This window comes from Oncorhynchus clarkii, chromosome 15, assembly GCF_045791955.1.
Source record: "Oncorhynchus clarkii lewisi isolate Uvic-CL-2024 chromosome 15, UVic_Ocla_1.0, whole genome shotgun sequence".
NCBI lineage: Eukaryota > Metazoa > Chordata > Actinopteri > Salmoniformes > Salmonidae > Oncorhynchus > Oncorhynchus clarkii.
Window position 1 is genome coordinate 29,277,198 of NC_092161.1, and position 16,679 is coordinate 29,293,876.

Below are 16,679 nucleotides of genomic sequence, written 5' to 3' on the forward strand. Positions count from 1 at the left end.
GCCATGAGCTAGCTCACCTGATTCAAGTAGTCAAGGGCTTGATAATTAGTTGACAAGATGGATCAAATGTGCTAGCTCTGGAATGGTTAAATACATGGAATGGCTGGGGATCACTGAGCCGAGGTTTGAGAACTACTGGGCTAGTAAAGACTGGAGGAGGTGCAGTCCATTTGGCAACAAAAAACTCTGAGACCCATAATGCCACACGTTTCTGGTTTCTGTCTTCTGTCATGTGATTTTTTCTTTTGACTGGCACAGTTACGTTTGTCAACAAGGGGCTGCTTTGTGAATACACTGGTATTTGGTGAATTCGTTCAGTTTTCTTTTGAGCAACATTAGCTCAATATCTAAATTGACTAATGGACAGTTGCAAATAGAACGCTGTTTTGCTTTCTCTTCCAATCATCATGGCAGAAGTAGAGGAGAAGGTAAGCTTCATCTTGTCTGTCAGACATTACAGCAATGTTTTGCAGTCAATTCGACAATCGACTTTATCTTCATGTATCGGTTTTCCAGGAAATAATTCAAAAATGTAAATGGTTTAATTGCATTTGCGACCTCGTGTGCAATCATGCATTGTAATCGAGAATGCCTGGACATGGCTAAACAATGTAAACAAAGACAACATAACACTTAACAGTATTTTCCTATCTAGCTACTCTTGTACTATTGCTCTATTATGTATGTCATGAGTTTGCTCTAGCAGATTGTAAAGGCTTGCCCCTGTCCATTAATAAACACGTGTAATTTAGGGCAGGAAACCAAGTGAAGAATCCACAGATGAGTCTGAGGTAAGTGTTGTGTGCAAACAATAAGACATTTCATTAATTTAGGCTGAAGTAACTGTAGCAAACTTCTATGCTGTCTGCATTGATGCTATCCCCACCTGTAAACATAATACAACAACCTCTTATTTTACAGAAAAAAAACCCGGCAGATTTAGAGAAATGTTCTCATGCAATTTTCTGGATGTTTTCATGTTGTGAAAAAAAAGTCTGGATCAACAGCAGAATATACCATGTCTGACCGTGTCAGAGATGCATGCAGTTGTGAAATACACTGTTGCAACAAACATTTAGATTTTTTGGATATGTTTTATATCATCCAGCTCCTTTAATTTTGTGTCTGTGAAGCGCTAAATCAAATATAGCATGCCAGACTGCTAGGGTGACGAGCAGCCTGTCTCTAAATGATACAGAGAATGAAATGTCAGGAATAGCCAGTACATTGAACAATTCCATCCCTACTCCCCAAAAGGGGAGGGGGGGGGGAGAAATCTCAACCAGTAAATGAAAAGTCTGCTGCCCCCCTATCACCAGTCCACAAACAGAATCCACTCTACTACTTTAACACACAAACACTGACAGGCAACAACAACAAAAAAATCACCTGGGACTGCATGATTGTATGTCCCCTTTGAATTGTTACAAGGCCCTGTTTATTTAGTTATTGTGTTGTAGCTTGCCCGTTTGCTATTCGCCTGACTCTGACGCTGGGTTGTCAGCAGACAACACTCGATGAAGGCAGTGAGAGGGCAGCCGATGTGTTTAAGGCTTTGCCAGAGATTACTAGATAGGAACCAAGTAACATGCTCCCACCAGTCTCTTGGCCCATGCTCCGTTCACTCAATTTTCTCCCCTCGTGGGTTGTTGAAATATACATTTTCTGTCAGACTCCTAATTTAGCATGCCCTACTGAATATTTATGAATTGAAAAATGTGTTGATGTGGTAGAGCCTCATCAGCCTAAAAAAAAAGAAAAGGAAACTTACCACACTAACAAAAGTCTGCAAAACAGTGCATGTCGTCTCTGTATGGGGCACGAGTTTGTTGTTGTTCTGTGTTATGGCTCGGTAAACTGTGACAAATGCCCATGCATTAGAAATTTCACAATGGGAATAAACAGGAAATAGACATGGTGTGGTGCGGAGTGGGAAAGGATGGTTCTTGGAAATGACATTCTCTCCACACATTGCCAGCCCTCACCTTCTCCCATAGTGCTCATAAAAGCAGTCTTTGTTTTGTGTTGATGCACCATATAGGCGGCCACAGTCTATGCAGCATTGGTTATAAACTGGGTTATGGGGAATATTCAGGCTGTGACCGCAAATGTACACAGGAGAATATGGCAGCAGTGCATATTCTCTGGATTCTAGGGAGGGCTGTAATCCATTTCAGTTCCTGGGACAGTGTGTGAAGCAGGCAGTAGAGAGGTTGGATGATCTGGTTACAGGTGGAGAGTTGACTGACCTTTGCATTTGTGTGACTGTGTATATCTAGAATAATTTACCTTGCTGATAAGGAATGGGAATTTTGAATGAGATGTATTGAATTCCCTACCTTGCTGATAGGGAGTGGGAATGGAAATTCTATAAATTCCATACAAAATTCCTATTCCCTGTCAGCAAGGTAAATGCATGAATCTGTGCCAGTGTAATAGTCTGTATATTATAGATGAATCATGTTGGATTGTTTCAACTAAATCCCTATTTAAACTAGGAGGAGGACAGTGTGGAGGAGCCTAAGCTGAAGTATGAACGATTGGCCAATGGGGTGACTGAAATTCTCCAAAAGGATGCTGCCAGCTGTATGACTGTCCATGATAAGGTACAGATCCTAACCAACCAGGGCTCTTCAGGCTAAACTAAAATAGATTTTCAAATGTAATTGTTTGTGCACGTTTGATATATATTCAACATTGATTGGCATTCTCTCTGTAAAGTATGGAGAGGCAGGCCACCACACATTAGCGGCCACCAGCCATTGTCATTTTCCCTTGTTCCATTTCATCCATCTTTTCGCTCCCCTCTTCTCTTTTTGAATGTTGATATTTTTCAGTGGGCCACTCTGAGCTGGATGGCTAATCGTCATGGCACCGAGTGCACTCATGCACGCCTGGACAGAGGACGAGTCATACCTGGTTCTGTCTGCTCACCTGATGTTTTATTAGCCAATATTGATTTTCATTTATTTATTTTTACTTTGAGGATTTTCTTCCCCTTTTTCTCCCTCTTTCATCCTACAAAAAAAAGCAAGTGTGTCAGAGTGAGAGACGAGACATTGCTGTGCTGAAATGCCAGATTTGATCTGACTCTCTTTCTTACCAGTGTTTTTGTGCTTGTGTACCTCTTGCCGGCTACAGTACCTGCACTGTCACACAGACCCCCGACCCAGACAACCCCCAGCACCTTCAAAACCACCAACACCCCGCATTGCCTGATGTTGCCTCATATTTTAAGTGCCTGAATCGGGATTTAATTTGAACAATTCCGTTCTGATAAATCCTTTTAAAAGTCACTCCGCCTCGCAAGGTTAACCCCTTTATTTATTTATTTTTGGTTATTTTATTTGGGGAGATTGCAGGGGCTCTGTTTGACATGCTCAGCTGTGCCTGTAAATATAAGCATTTCATTACAGACTGCACTGAAGCATGGTGGGCTCACCGCACACGCAGGCATGGGGAGGGAGGGAGGGATTAGGGGGAGGGTCTGAAGCTGGGCCTGGGTGGAAAAGCGCACACTTAATCTAATGCCAAAAAGGTACCCAGTTTTTATAATTTCTTGTCCCAGCGGACCTACACACACACACACACTCTCTCTCACACACATACTCAAAACACACTCTCACACACATACTCAAACACACTCTCACACACATACTCAAAACACACTCTCACACACATACTCTCATACGTGGCAGAAGCAGGAAACATGGGGAACCAGTTTCTGCTCTGTAGAAAATAATAGCTTTACGGTGGGCAGGAGAGGCGGTGGTTGGGTTGTTGGCGACGCGAGGAGAAGCCAGATGTACAGTGCATTTATTATGTTTAACCCTTTTAATTTGAGAGACAAAAATACCATTTCACACTGTCTGCTTTAATAAATAGGGTTTTCCCTCCCCCTGTAATTTCACAGTTTTTGCCCCAGAGCAAACGGATTCCACCCCACTCTACCCGCCTCCCTCAGCTACGCTAGACAGGGTGCATTTTTAATCCTCTTGCCACAGCTTTCGTCAGTATAACATTTTTGCTAAAATCTTGGATTGTTCCCAGGTGTCTTAAAGATTAATCTCAGGTTCATTCCATTTCAGTTCCTTGCGCTGGGCACTCACTTTGGGAAAGTTTTCCTTCTGGACATCCAAGGCAATGTGACTCAGAAGTTTGAAATTGTAAGTACTCCACACAATCCCAAAAGAGTCACTTGCTCTCTGCCTCAGAACTTTCCCAGTCATTTAGTGTCAATGTTGTTGTGGTCTCTCCTCAGAGTCCAGTGAGGATCAACCAGATCAGCCTAGATGAGAGCGGAGAGCATGTTGGGATCTGCTCTGAGGACGGCAAGGTGAGAGCTCTCTGCTCAGAACTGGTGGCCATAAAGGAGGGCTGCGTCCTAAATGGCACCCTATTCCTATATAGCCCGCAGGGCTCTGGTCAAAAGTAGTGCACTATGTAAGACAGGGGTAGGCAACCCTGATCCTGGAGTGCCGCAAGCACTTCGTGTTTGTGATTTTTCCCGATCTGGAAGATCAGGTGAATTTAGGCAATCACTGAACTGATCAATTAGCTCAGATGGTCAGGTGTGGTGCCTAGTTGGAACAAGATCCTGTGGCACTCCAGGAAAAGGGTTGCCTACCGCTGATGTAGGGAATAGGATGCCATTTGGGATGCATCCTAGATTTCTGCACCGTCATTAGGTGGTATGCATGACACATTCTGACATTCAACATCACTTTCCACATACCCCATGCAATTATACAATTTAATGAACTCATATCATTCATATTTAGGATTTAATAGAACCTGTTACCTGGAGAAAAGTCATTTAGATATCTGTGCCCAAGTTCTCAAAGAGGATTTACAAACCAGAAGCTGTGTCTTCCTCATACCTGTTTACTTTCATAAATCTACACATTTCTAGGGATTCTGAACAAGCACATGTTCGTGCTCGTGTTGTGAGGGGAACGACTCTCCCATCCATCTGCCTGTCAGTCATCAGATCTCTATGGATACCCTGTCAGTGTTCTCTGCCTTGTTGTTATCTCTCCTCTCCTGATCATTATTACCATCCTTCATGGATCCTGCAGTCCAGATGTGCTCTCTGATATCGCCCCCTCACACGCACTCCAGTAGCAAAACAAGATCTTGTCGACACCGAAAGTGGCGCCGACAATTAAAATTGCCGCCACCGCAGTTGTTCATCCTCGACCAATTCAGTTTGCCGTTAATCCATGTCAATCCTTTCAGATAATCCAGAATCATCTATGCGATTCAAGATGGAGAGTGCAAAGGCCGTGATGTTGTTTATGTTTGCCTTTTTTTGACTCGTGGACAGTCGAGCTGTGGTACAGTATAATTGTTGCATTAGATATTGCTGTAGCTACGCTAACTGCGGCTGTGGTAAAAACCTGGTATCAAAGCACCGGAGGGTTCAGTGAATCAACCTGTCCACTAATTGGTGACCCGGCAGATGGCTATCAGTGATCCAATCAGTCTTACTGTCCAGAACTCCCCCTTCATACACAACAGTGACTCTGTAACTCTCAGACTGCTCCCAGACAGCTGCAGACAGACATTAATTAGGGACAGAGATGTATTTTGCCAAAGGCCCTGGTCTATTCAATGAACCCTGTAACTAGGTTGGAGGAACAAGTTGGAAAAACATTTCCATGTATATATTAGTTTCATTATTTTTCATTTCGTACTATATTGACGGATCCTTTCTTGTCATTCTATCATGTCTTTATTGCAGGTTCAAGTGTTTGGACTCTACACAAGGGAAGGCTTCCATGAGAACTTTGACTGTCCTGTCAAAGTAAGCAGATTTCAATATTCTTTTGACTTCATACTTTTATGACAAGTTGAGAGTATATGTACCGGGTGGTATAATAATAGCCCACACCATAACTTGGATGCGTTCTAAATGGATCTAATTCCCATATTCTCCAGGTGGTGGCGTTACACCCTCGGTTCAGCAGTTCAAACTACAAACAATTTGTCACTGGAGGCAACAAGGTGAGATTGAAAGGGATTTTTCAATGTGGGTACAGTATACAACCCATCTCAACAGTGTTAGCAGGAGTGTAGTTGAAAACTGTTGCGTATTAGCTAATGTGGACAGAACTCTACATTCATGTTTTAGTTAACAAATATTCAGCATAAATTAGCCTTTGTTTTTCAAAAATTGTTCTTGTGAAACAGATTCACTTGACCCCCCCCTGTGCTTGGTTGATGGCTGTGCACACACAGGCCTTTGTTGACTGGTGTGAAAGCCTCCTACTTTCCCCTGTCTCTCGTCTGGAGTGCACTCCGGGGCAAGCGGCCCATTTTCACAAAGTGCTGCTCGCTCAACAGTGTTTGAAAGGCAGTGCTTCACAAGCACACCAAATAGATGTCATTATCAGGAGGACCCATAGTCTTAGGGTCCCGGGTAGGCTGACACAGCAGTCTCTTCTCTAACATAACCATAAATGTGTCTCAGATTCAGAAAACACTTTATGTTAGGTACTAATGTTCCCTTTCCATTGTCAAAGACTGCAGTCTGCCGCAACACCACTTAGTGCAAATGACACAACAGACAAAAAAATCTGTACAGTATGGTACAATCCCCCCAACAACACTGGAGAAAAAAGTTATATACATACTGTCCTGTCTTTGGCTTTGCTGGATTAAGTGATATGACATGCTATTCTATAAAATAATTTCTCTGTCATCAATATTACCTGATTGAGCTAATCATGTAAATGCAATTAACTAGAGAGTCGGGCACCACTAAATAATATTTATAGAGCTGTTATCTTCCGAATAAACTCTTAAAGACCTAGTAATATTTTGCATCAATAGCAGTCAATATTAATCGTCATCTTAATTCAGTCTCATCTGAAAGTTGTAAATTCTTGGTTATCTGCACGAACCCTGGCTAACAAGTTGAACCAGCAATACAAAATTGGGTTTAATTATTTATTTACTAATCACACAGAATTACACATACACATAATTAAATCATAACTTGATTACAAATGACGTCATAAAGGAAAACATCCCTAGCGGGCGGAACAGATATGACAGCTGGTTACACAAAAGAAAAGGGTCTGGGTCTGAGTAAAGGAGCGTGAAGACTGAGGAACAAAGGCCGAAGCTGTGCTATCGTAACTACAGCATCTTATGCATTCTAAATTACCGCCCATTTGGAAAAGGAAAATGCAATAAATATTTACTCTGAGCTGCGCTTCGGTAGGTTGGTGGTAGATGGAAGGCCGTGTTGCCAAACCGAGTCCTCTGTCCTTTGAAGAATGTCTCTGGTGGTCAATTGGGTACGTTGTAGTAATGTCGTTGTGTGATAGACGGGATACTCTGTCTGTTTCTTCCTAACCCTCGTTTGCATCTGCTGTTGCTAACTCAACGGCTAGGTGGTATCACTTCTGTAGTGAATAAGAGTTCAAAGTTCATACCATTCGCAACCAAAGCTCACGCTGATGTTGGCTTCATTCTGTAGTTATTATCTGAACCATTCCGACATCGGACCGTCGTCCTACATCCTCGGAACAGGAGGTTACATTGTCGTCAAGGGCTTATATAGGAAGGGAGAGGAGGGCGTGTTTGAAAAGTTTTATAGCCCATGTCCCTTCACAGGGGCGGGCCACTGATTGAGCAGAGCCCTATCTTATGAAAACCCAAATCTCACATTTTAGAAGCTTAAATCACATTTCATCCCATCACGAATAATTTCATATTCAAACATTTAAATTGAACAACAATTCCATGTGAATCCGATAACTCTGATGTGTAGACGTTCCACTGTAGAGTTTGTCATCTTATCATTGATGAGAATGTCTCAGATGACAACCGAACTGACATCATATTCATTAAGTACCACCGCATATGTTCCATTGGCCAGATTACCAGAATATAGGTAATTTCCCCCCACCTTCTGATGTTCCCAGAACCTCTATGTTAACCGAGTGTTTTGCAAATGTAACTTCAGTAGGGTAGAGAGAGGAAAAAGGGGGGAAGAGGTATTTATGACTGTCATAAACCTACACCCCCAGGCCAACGTCATGACAATACCTACAACACTGGAGAAGCTAAAAGTGTTTAAGCTGCTCGGCTTATGAAACGCTCATTGTTAGTGTTATTTTTCCATTTTCTCACAATTGGTACTGATTTCTTCCCTCTCCGTGTGTTCAAGACCCTCCATAAAGCACCCTGTGAGGAAAATCAATAAGCCTCAAATGGAGCCACATCCTGTCAAAGGCAATTCAATTCTGTCTCCACAGTTCTTCCAGTGTCATATCCTCTCTTTGTGGAGAGAACTGTTAACATTTCCAGACTGTTGAATTAAAGGCCGGGGCTGTCTCCCTCTCGCCGCAACCCCCCCCCCCCCCCCCCCCCCCCTGTTCATAATAACTAAAGGCTATTGTACATCCATCTGTATGACTGTGACACTGAGAGATGCTTTTTATGTATATGGCCTTCTCTGAGGTGAAGCCACAGCCGACTGAAAAGAGGGACTACAGCCATCGTTATGTCTCAAAGCCATTGACGAGAATCAGTGATTCAGAGAAATACCGCGTAGGCCGTCAAACCTACGGAAATAATGAAGTTGTCGAGAATTGATTTTGTCAGTCTTGTACCACAATCTTTCATGCCATCTTTAGTTTACCCTTCCAGTTATTTATTCACATCATGTCATACATAAACATTGATCAGTTAGTTGAATCAGGTAAAGATGGCGTTGAAAGACAATGTCTGCTTTACTTAATATTTACGATAAAGCTCAAGTTGAATACAATCCTCCCACTCTGGGAGACCCACTGACACAACAGACTGTCCTCCTGTCCCTGTGCTCTACTGCCCTCTGTTGGTGGAAATACAAGAACTTCAAACCACCGCTCTAAGGACACGGGTCGCGTGTGCCTGTCTTGAATCCATGGTGGTAAGTTGGATATTAATGGCACGTGGTCCTGATGCGAAATGTTTTTTTTTTATGTTGCTCTCCCAAGCTTCTTCTGTATGAGAAGAACTGGCTGAACCGTTGGAAGACGTCCACTCTGCATGAAGGGGAGGGCACCATCACTAACGTCCAGTGGAGGGCCAATCTCATCGCCTGGGCCAACAATGTGGTAAGGACAGCAGTCAAAGCTTCAGATGCATGGGCTTTACAAGAAACATGGTGGACTTTTTATTGTATCTGTTTGGAATGATCTTTTTTTTAAAATGTGTTGCATCATACAGCGTGTCATCTTTCAATAGACGCCTTGACATGTCTGTCACAAACATGAAATGCGAAGTGCGTTAGACATGCAAAGACTGAATATACTCTGTTTTTTTGTCTTGGTCTCTTTCAGGGGGTGAAAATCTATGACATCAGCACCAAACAACGAATCACCAACGTCTCACGGGATAACATCAGCCTGCGGCCGGATATGTACCCATGCAGTCTGTGCTGGAAAGACAACTCCACCCTCATCATCGGCTGGGGCTCCTCCGTTAAGATCTGTGCCGTGAAGGAGAGGGACCACGCGGAGATGAGAGACCTTCCTAGCCGTTATGTGGAAATTGGTGAGGGTGGGGCATGCATGTGCTAGTCACAGAATTAATGTAACGTCATGTTTTGTGGGGCTTTACTGTAACAGGATGTGGAGGTGATGTGGAGTCGTTTGGGCTTCTCTCTTGCAGTGTCTGCGTTTGAAACCGAGTTCTTCATCAGTGGCCTGGCGCCTCTAGCAGACCAGCTGGTCAACCTGTACTTTGTGAAGGAAAACTCTGACCACGTGGTACTGTTTGGTTAGATACTGTGTGATGGAATGGCTAAAGTGGTCACAGACATTATATTTAAATGTTGATCTGGTCGACATGTTTACGTGTGTGTGTGTGTGTATTTGATCAGGAGGAGGAGTTTAGAGCGCGGCCTCGTCTGGACATCATCCAGCCTCTCCCAGAGGGCTTTGAGGAGATCTCATCAGACGCCCTGACCGTCCGCAACTTCCAGGAGAACGAGTGTCGAGACTACCGGCTGGGTGAGTCAGTCAGAAACCTCCCCCCGGCAAGCACTACTCCGAGAGACAGTCTGCATTTCCACGTTCTAGCTACTTTAACCTACTCTGCAGGATAGATCACATGCTCTGTCCTGTACCCTCGTTGTCAACAGAACATTCTGAGGGAGAATCCCTTTTCTACATCATCAGCCCTAAAGACATTGTGGTGGCCAAAGAGAGAGACCAGGATGACCACATTGACTGGCTGCTGGACAAGAAGAAGTATGAGGTCAGTGTTTTTAAGGATCAAGGATATCAAGCAGACTTGGTATGAGGATTTCAATATTTTTGCTTCGTTGTACAGTATCTTCTCATGTGATCAGTTGAGAGCAGATTTTCAGGAAATGTGTTGCATTGAGATACATATTACAAACCTTATAAGTCATTAGAAGATATGCGTGCTAATAACAGGTAATAATGCATTATACAGGAAGCTCTGATGGCTGCTGAGATCAGCTTCAAGAATGTTAAACGCCATGAAGTCCAGGTACTGTATAGGCATTGGTCATCTTTTATTCGTACCTTAAATAGTGCTATTCACTCTCTATACTTGCTCCTATTTTACCTACACATGTATTTTACCGGATCCCACCATAAGTCAACCCGCTTTAGCAAATTAACGACGCAAAGGTTAGTAAAGTAACCTTTGTCTTCTCAGTTGGTTGAAATCACATGATACACACCAGATGAAACTACAGAAGATGCAACACTTGATGAAGTTGCAGAAGACACAGTCCATTACTCATGTTTTTTTCCCTAATGAACTTTCTCTTCTGTTCTAATCAGAAAATTGGGATGGCCTACATAAATCACCTGGTGGAGAAGGGTGACTACGACACCGCTGCCAGGTACTACCAGCCTTTTAGTTCTTTCAGTTGTGTTTCTTCTGCAAAATACCAGTACAAGGAGTAGATTAAGTGATTGTTCTCTCTCGTTCTCTCTCTCTTTCTCTCTCTCTCTCGTTCTCTCTCGTTCTCTTCAATCCAGGAAGTGTCAGAAGGTGCTGGGGAAAAACATGGAACTCTGGGAGAATGAGGTGTACAGGTTTAAAACCATTGGGCAGTTGAAGGTGAGTCAGTCCACCTTGTGACATCGCAAAGTGATAGGGCCAGGATGATACCCGTATTCGTGATACTCCCTAGTATCTTGGCAAGGAAATCAAACCCAAAGCAGATTTAACTTTAGGAAAACACCCCTAATGTTGGACACAAACATCATTATGTTGTCATCCAGTCACATGTATTTATTTTCCAAGCTAGAGCACACAATATTTTACATACAGCAGGTTTTAAAGAACCAAAGAGTTTGGTCTGCTTCGTGTTTTCATTTTTGCCATGGAAGAAATATTGCGACACAGGTGTCATCCCGGCCCTAAAAAGTGAAAAATCATGGCATTAAAGACTAAGTACTTTTTAGAAGTAACAATACTCTGTGTTGCCCTCAGTATTAACTGTTGTTGTAAGTATCTCTTTATCATTTTCTCCTCCCCATAAATACTCGTATACTCTCATAAATACTCGTACTCTCTCTCGTCTCCTTTTGTCCTCCGCGCCTCTCCTCCGGTCTCTGCCTCTCCAGGCCATCAGCCAATACTTGCCCAGAGGGGACCTGCGTCTCAGACCTGCCATATATGAGATGATCTTAAATGAGTTTCTAAAGACGGACTATGAGGTATGTCTGCCTGTTCCTGATGTTATTCTTACTGCCGTGTTGTAGTATTATATCAAGTACTCAAGAAGAACCAAATATAGTTGCAGCAAATATGAACTCATTTACACAGCCTCTCTCTGCAACCTCTCTCTCTCTCTCCAAGGGCTTTGCCACGTTGATCCGCGAGTGGCCAGGAGAGCTCTACAATAACATGACCATTGTTCAGGCAGTCGCCGACCACCTCAAGAAGGACCCCACGAACAGCACCCTGCTCACCACACTGGCTGAACTGTGAGTGACTCTCCACTGGTTTCACAATTTGGATTGACATCACAACCTCTCGATTGTTGCAATGTCCATTTCCCGTTTGATAAATTGAGAGCGTTTGAAGTGCCACTAAGCTGCGCCTTTGTAATGTCCATGCAGGTATACATATGACCAGCGGTATGACCGAGCCCTGGAGATCTACTTGAGACTGAGGCATAAAGATGTTTACCAGCTGATCCACAAACACAACCTCTTCTCCTCCATAGAAGACAAGATTGTGCTCCTCATGGACTTTGATAAAGAGGTGGGTAGCCGGAACATCATGCATAATCTTTTGATAAAGTCAACTCCTTGCTGTATCATAGGACCTTGCACCTGTATTGCTGTGTTGTGTATACTTGTCCTTACTTGAATAGTAATATCATCTTGCCTTTTTTTTTTTATTTTTTTTTTAAGTCTGTCTTTGGAGTGCTTTAAGCTGTGCAAAAGTCATGGAAAACCTTTGCCTTGAGTCATCGTGTCTCGCACACCTCTTAATGCATTTGGATTGGAAGACAACAAAGGTCATAAGTCACTATGTGTTGTATCCCTGTCTGAAGAATGGGTTTATTTGTGTTGTCAGAAAGCTGTCGACATGCTCCTGGATAATGAAGACAAAATATCGGTATGTGTACCTTGCTACCCTTGATCTTTCATAGAATTATTATTATATATATATATATATATATATATATATATATATATATATATATATTAAAAAACTGCTAACCACGTTTCTGTCTTCGATGTGCTACAGACCGACAGAGTAGTGGAGGAACTCCGGGACAGACCTGAGCTGCTACACATTGTGAGCCACACTATTTTTCACTAGTCGAGTTATTTTCGTGATTTTAAAGTTTCTCGTTTCCTGTGATAATCTTGATTTGAAAATTGTATGACTTTAACAATGCAGCCCCCCCCTCCCCTTCCCTCAGTACTTACACAAACTGTTCAAGAGGGACCACCACAAGGGTCAGCGCTACCATGAGAGACAAATTGGCCTGTATGCTGAGTATGATCGGCCCAACCTGCTGCCATTCCTCAGGGACAGCATCCACTGCCCACTAGAAAAAGTACTTAGAGACACTTTCACACTGCCCGCTCAAATACAAATGTCCATGAAGTACATTTCTTTGAGTTGACATTCATATGATCTTATCAAGTATGTCAGATATATTAGAACCATGATGAATCATCTTACGTGTACAATCCTTCAGGCTCTGGAGATTTGTCAGGAGAGAAACTTTGTGGAGGAGACTGTCTTCCTGCTCAGTAAGTGTCCCCGTACAGTTTATGTTCGTAACGCTCATGAATAAGCCATTTATAAATGCTCAGAAGTGCTTTATAAATTGTAACAAAGGCTTCTAGATATGGGGGGCGGGGGGGGGCAAGCTGAACTAAACCACCAGCCAGTCAGGTAATTGACTGCATTTGGTCTGAGGAAACTGACCCACTGTTACTTGCCCCTCATAGGCAGGATGGGGAACTGTAGACGGGCCCTTCAGATGATCATGGAGGAACTGGAGGATGTGGACAAGGCCATAGAGTTTGCTAAGGAGCAGGATGATGCTGAGCTGTGGGAGGATCTCATCTCCTATTCTATTGATAAGCCACGTAAGTCACATGAACACACAAGCACTTTCAAACTAACGTGGTCCAAGCACACCAAGACAGTCGTGAAGAGGGCACAACAAAACCTATTCCCCCTCAGGAGACTGAAAAGATTTGGCATGGATCCTCAGATCCTCAAAAGGTTCTACAGCTGCACCATCGAGAGCATCCCGTTGAATCACTGCCTGGTATGGCAACTGCTCGGCCTCCGACCGCAAGGCACTACAGAGGATGGTGCGAATGACCCAGTACATCACTGGGTCAAGCTTCCTGCCACCCAGGACCTCTACCATGCCCAAAAATTTGGCAAAGACTCCAGCCACCCTAGTCATAGACTGTTCTGTCTGCTACCGCACGACAAGCGGTACCGGAGTGCCAAGTCTAGGTCCAAGAGGCTTCTAAACTGCTTCTACCCCCAAGCCATAAGACTCCTGAACACCTAATCAAATGGCTACCCAGACTATTTGCATTGTCTCTCCCCCTCTTTTACACCACTGCTACTCTCTGTTGTTATAATCTATGCATAGTCACTTTAATAACTCTACCTACATGTACATATTACCTCAACTAACTGGTGCCCCCACACATTGACTCTGTACCGGTACCCCCTGTATATAGTCTCGCTATTGTTATTTTACGGCTGCTCTTTAATTACTTGTTACTTTTATTTTTTTTACCCTTATTTTTTTTAACTGCATTGTTGGTTAGGGGCTGTTAAGTAAGCATTTCACTGTAAGGTCTACTACACCTGTTGTATTCGGCGCATGTGACTAATACAATTAGACTTGGATTTGTTTAAATAAGCAGGTCTACAACATAGTGTTTCCATCACTGTCATTTTAAGTTCCTCTTTTTATCCTCTTTCTCAAGCCTTCATTACTGGTCTCCTTAATAACATTGGGACACATGTGGATCCCATCTTGCTCATCCACCGCATAAAGGAGGGAATGGAGATTCCTAACCTCCGAGATTCTCTAGTCAAGATCCTACATGACTACAACCTGCAGGTCAGAATATCAGCCATCACATATTGCACCTAGAATATCACCGTAACAGATGAACAGTCCAGCCTCACCTCTTCTCTTATTTGTTTCTCTGTATCTCAGATCTTGCTGCGGGAGGGCTGTAAGAAAATCTTAGTGGCTGACTCCCTCTCCCTGCTCCAAAAGATGCATAGGACTCAGATGAGAGGAGTCCGAGTGGATGGTGGGTAGATGGTCAGATTGAATATGTGTTAATGTTTACTGCTTAAGATTGACTTAAACCTTGTTATTGTTGACTTTTTCAGAAGGGAGCATCTGTGAATCCTGTCACACGTCAATATTACCATCAGGTGGGGTTACCTTTAACATTATACAGTATTATGTTTTATATTGTTATACAGTGTCTACACTACAGTATCATAATTGGGACGCTTCTTACCATCATTATATTTTAAGCTATTCAACACACCTCTATTCAGTAATGGCTCTAGCTAATAAACTCATCTGATGAGGCTTGCTGGGTGGAACTAGATTATTTAATGCTGAATTAGTCTCAGACATCTGTTTGCAATTTATGTTATTCTTCAATAACACAAACTCCAAAGCAAATCAGGGGGAGAAAAGGTTTATTCAGAGAGGACAAATCAAGATGTTATGCTGGGAGGTAGATGATCAGATGTCAGTCTCCCCTGTCCTCAGCTTTTCCCCACCGAACAAAGGAACAGGATGCCATTTATAACCCCCCACCCTAGCCTGGGTTTGCCAATCAGAAGTCCTTGTAGTACAACTTGGCCAATGGCCAAATAACAAGCATCCTGCCCCCGACTTAATGTACAGACCAATGACAACGTGGCACATGCCGCTCTGAGTTCAGGAGTGACATTCCACAGATCCCAAACAGATGTTGAACTGAAACCCAACTCCTATTTACAATTCACTATTGACCATTAGTACTCTAGTTTTTAGTCCTCTCATCCTCTGCGTTGTGTATTAATCTTCAAAATATTCTTATACTTCCATTAATGCATTTGCTCCTTTTGCTGTAGATATGGCTCAGAACTTCAGTGTGGCTGTCTTCCACTGCAGACACATGTTCCACAAGGAGTGTTTACCTTCTCCTGGAACAGTAAGTATCTACTCCATCATCTCCCCTTCTCTTTCTAGCTCCATATGGACTTTCAGATAAGAGCAGCAGACTAGGGACTAATATGGCTTTTGCTTTTCACTTTCAGATTCCTGGAGTCCAGTTTTGCAACATCTGCAGTGCAAAGCGGAGAGGACCAGGAAGTGGGATACTGGAGATGAAAAAGTGACAGGAAATGCTCACCTTATCATGCCATCGCTTCGTCTTTCACCAGTTGGGATGAATGGCAGTCTCTGGGTTGATAGATTTGATCTTTCTCCTTTGCTACGGTGTGATCTTCTGAATCAATGCATAATATATCATTATATTAACTGTTACCAAAATACAATAATAAACCTCTTAATACACTTCTTGCAATTTGCTTTGGAATCCAAATTCCAAATAAAAGGCTATTGAAATCTCAATGTGTGCTAAAAGTGATCTATGATTTTAACTGTAGCTCATTGAAGAATATATTTGGTTCTACAAGGAAAACATTACTTTTGGTCTTCAGTGACAACACATTTGTGGCTCAGTCGGTAAAGCATGGCACTTGCAACACCACAGGTTGTGGGTTCGATTCCCATTGCGGCAATCGTTAAAATGTATGCATGCATGACAGTAAGTTGCTTTGGATAAAAGCTGTCAGCCTCTTCATCCTTCCATTCAGAGACTGGCTACCCCTGACCGAAACAGAGGCTGGCAGGAGCAGCCTAAACCAACTGACCATACCAAAGTCCAACTGAATGGTACCCATCCCATATTTCTGCTAATTAATGAATGTCACTTTAAGACCGCAGGACATTTTTGATTTATTAGGAGTTCACAGTGAAGCAAACTGGTTTGCGACTATGACTTCCCATTGTAGCCAATTCAACCGCATAATTATAAAAAAAAGGTTGGTCAAATTACTCAAATTACTCAAGCATAGATTGAGCTTAGAAATGTCCTTGTTTTCCATGAAAACATACATGAAAT

General features: G+C 42.8%; 1 protein-coding gene across 1 annotated transcript; it reads left to right on the plus strand.

Moving 5' to 3' along the window:
• The first annotated feature begins 205 nt into the window (after positions 1 to 205).
• LOC139367167 (VPS41 subunit of HOPS complex) lies at positions 206 to 16,126 on the plus strand. The gene is made up of 28 exons (XM_071105300.1): positions 206 to 428; positions 753 to 791; positions 2,499 to 2,606; positions 4,089 to 4,166; positions 4,262 to 4,336; positions 5,744 to 5,806; positions 5,941 to 6,006; positions 8,994 to 9,113; positions 9,339 to 9,552; positions 9,670 to 9,767; positions 9,881 to 10,010; positions 10,142 to 10,257; positions 10,459 to 10,515; positions 10,815 to 10,876; positions 11,016 to 11,097; positions 11,607 to 11,699; positions 11,842 to 11,969; positions 12,105 to 12,249; positions 12,568 to 12,609; positions 12,742 to 12,792; positions 12,920 to 13,057; positions 13,202 to 13,256; positions 13,458 to 13,598; positions 14,466 to 14,602; positions 14,702 to 14,801; positions 14,884 to 14,928; positions 15,625 to 15,704; positions 15,811 to 16,126. Exons 1-28 carry the CDS (start codon positions 408 to 410, stop codon positions 15,889 to 15,891), a joined length of 2,565 nt encoding a protein of 854 aa, XP_070961401.1. The 5' UTR covers positions 206 to 407; the 3' UTR covers positions 15,892 to 16,126.
• The last annotated feature ends 553 nt before the right edge of the window (positions 16,127 to 16,679 follow it).